The sequence below is a fragment of the Sinocyclocheilus rhinocerous genome, unplaced genomic scaffold (genome assembly GCF_001515625.1).
Source record: "Sinocyclocheilus rhinocerous isolate Xijiao unplaced genomic scaffold, SAMN03320098_v1.1 scaffold1024, whole genome shotgun sequence".
Taxonomy (NCBI): Eukaryota; Metazoa; Chordata; class Actinopteri; order Cypriniformes; family Cyprinidae; genus Sinocyclocheilus; species Sinocyclocheilus rhinocerous.
This window is the reverse complement of record NW_015655417.1, coordinates 702,033-705,118: the sequence shown is the minus strand read 5'-3', so window position 1 is coordinate 705,118 and position 3,086 is coordinate 702,033. Positions and strand designations below refer to the sequence as shown.

At 38.0% G+C, this 3,086-nt stretch overlaps 1 protein-coding gene across 1 annotated transcript in view; it reads left to right on the top strand.

The window, feature by feature from the left end:
• The first annotated feature begins 1,008 nt into the window (after positions 1–1,008).
• The window catches only part of appbp2 (amyloid beta precursor protein (cytoplasmic tail) binding protein 2), a 10,707-nt gene continuing 8,629 nt past the window's right edge, over positions 1,009–3,086 (top strand). Inside the window, exon 1 of the mRNA XM_016525302.1 lies at positions 1,009–1,372. Coding sequence (XP_016380788.1) covers positions 1,235–1,372 — 138 coding nt within the window. The 5' untranslated portion in view covers positions 1,009–1,234. The remainder of the gene's footprint in view (positions 1,373–3,086) is intronic.

The following is a 3,086-nucleotide window of genomic DNA, read 5'->3' as shown; positions in this document are numbered from 1 at the left end:
ATAAAAGCAACAGAACTGAAATTATATCACGTTTATTAGCAGCACAGCACATGAGTGTGAATAACGCGATATCTGCCTTTGATCTCGTTGGTATCTGTTCTACTTCGAGAGGTCAGAACTGTCCGTCTTGACTGCGCTTATTTCACTCCTCCCCTCACTGCAGCCGCCTTACTCTCGCCTACATTTCAGGCGAGGCGAGGCGCATCTCAAACAAACCTATTTTTGCAGAGATCTCGCGAGAGGTTACGGAAACTTTTCCAATGTAAGTTAAATATTAATATAATAATTAGGCTATTACTACATATAATTTGGTAGAAAAAATAGTGTTGCACGTTTTACTGGTGCAAAGATGCCTAGTGGTGATATTTCTTTTGTACAACATTTGCAACTGCTTTTCATCACTTAATTAGAAGCAGCTGCAACTTAAACTGTCATCTGTTATAGGCACTACTGAACAGATATTTAGAAGTTGATTTTAAAATGCAAAGTTTTTAAAATTAAAATAAAGCTATGCAAACACTTGCATTTTATAACACTATAAGTGTGTCCCATACGGTAATGAAAAGTTCTACACACACTTGTGGTCTTCATTCTCACTTGAACACTTGGGCCAAATACAGGACATACGTCATATAAGTAGTCAAGTGATAGTAAAAGACCGAAAGTGTGGGTATTTGGACAAGGGATATGTATGGCTGCAGCCTGGAGACCTCCAAGTGGGAGGGATTTACGCCACGAGCATGCAAACATCAATATAGCGTAATTTTTCTCACACTGTACAACAATAATTACTATTTTTGCATTAAGGGGGTAGGTTTAGGGTTGGGTTTGGTGTAGACGTTTAAAAAACACAAGCTGTAAATCTGTGTCATGTACAAGACATTAAATAAATCAAACAAAAGCCCCAGGAGGTTTGTACAGCCTACTTGGAGCTCAAGTCCCACCCAGGTTTATACCCATCTCGCTAGCGGGGCTCCAGCGCTACGTCATTGCCTGAAGTGTCATAGAGTGGGCGGGGCATCTCGATCGGGGATGAGCTTTAAACATGAGAGCATAACCTTAGGGTTGTGTTGTCTAGCATAACAGTCCGTTTCGATCTCAAAAAGCACTTCCAGCGGCGGGGGTGTATGAGGAGCATCAGAGTAAAGAGTTTTACCTCGATCAGGTAGCAAAGGAGGTGAAAGTAGGAGTGGAAGAGGGGGGGCTGTGGTTGGATTTAGTGAAAGAAAACAATATGGCCGCGGTGGAGCTGGAATGGATCCCTGAGACCCTGTACAACACCGCTATCTCAGCCGTGGTCGACAACTACGGCCGATCGCGACGGGACATCCGCTCTCTGCCTGAAAATATACAGTTTGATGTGTACTACAAGGTAAGAAGGAAAGCGAATGGGTTCAGTACGGAACAAACGTCAAAAGCATCTGACACATTTTCCTAGCAGCTCGGCTAACAAAAACTGAAGCTACCTCTTAGTGGAGCGCTGGTTAGGAGAGACTCGAGCTACGAGACGATTTAACCGTTAAGGTTTTCTGTTTTAAGAGTCCATTCGTTTTCTATGTGGCAGTTGTTGTGAAGACTGGTTGAAGTGGACACTGTGTTCCAGTTACCTTAGCCTGTAGCTTATCTGCTGCTGGATGAGATACAGCTCTCTGGGACTCAAGACTAGTTAACCATATAAAATTGTGACATCTCACTTTTTACCCTGTCAGCCTCATTTTCATGCGAGTATTTAAACCATAACCGTGTTTCTAACGACTTCATAAGATAAGACAACTGACACGATCTGTGAATGTGGTTTGAATGGTTTGTCACCAACTACTGTGAAAAGTATTCATAAACACTGTACAGTATAAAAGACAGTTATTAGACAACACAATAATGGAGGCATTTTAACACTTAATATTAAAAATACTTCTAAAGCATGTATTAATTAGGTAACGCATTTTAATACATTTATTAGAATCCAGTTGCATCTCTTATTATTATTTAATGCACCATGAGCTAACATAAACTGAAAATGAACAGTTGATTTTTTTTATTAACTAACTTTAACAAAGATTAATAAATACTGAAACAAATGTATTGTTAGTTAGTGTTAGTTAATACTTTAACTAGTGTTAACTAATGGGACCTTATTGTTAAGTGTTACTGCACAAATTTATGAATGGAACCATACATTATTTATTTAATCTTTTATTAACCTTTATGTAATGTGAAGTATGATAAAAAACTATATCAGATGTTGCATTGTTCATGTGGTTTGAGGCCACTTAGTGCAACCTGTTTGACTTTCCTTGTCTTTTTAATTTGATTAGCCTTTTTGGATATTTAGGTTGGCAAATATGTGATTAGAATTATTTTTTTTTTTTTTTTTAAACAAAGGCCATCAGAATTTATTGTCCACTAATGATTGAGGAATGATTTGAATTTTGTAAATATTTTGCATTTCTGTGTTACCAAAGAGTGGACTACATTTATTACTGTAGTATGTCAGTGTAGTTGAAATGACTTAACAAGTCAAGTTTAACTGAAACCTACAAGACCAGAAAAGAACTTTAATTGACGTAATTGTTCTTTCTTTGGGTAGTTTGGAGACTGTAGAAATCTTATGTTGCCTAACACCTATTTATTAAAAAAGTTCAATTCTACTTCGAATAGTGATTCTCAACCAAGGGGAATTCTGAGGGGGTGTAAAGATGACTTAAAAAGATTTTAAGTAAGACAAAACAAGCATTAAAGGGTTAGTTCACCCAAAAATGAAAATTAGGCTGCGTTTTACTCACCCCCGAGGCATCCTAGGTGTATATGACTTTCTTCTTTCAGACGAATCCAGTCGGAGTTATATTAAAAATTGTCTTTGATCTTTCAAGCTCTATCATTTCAGTCAGCGGGTGTTGCATTGCTTCAGTCCAAAAGACCTGAAATAAAAAGCGCCCTTCCATAAAAAAAAAAGTGTCTCACACGGCTCCGGGGGGTGAACAAAGGCCTTCTGTAGCGAATCGATGCGTTTTTGTAAGAAAAATATCCATATTCAAAACGTAATAATCACTTGAATCTAGCTTGCGCTCACTGTTGTAAACAGAATT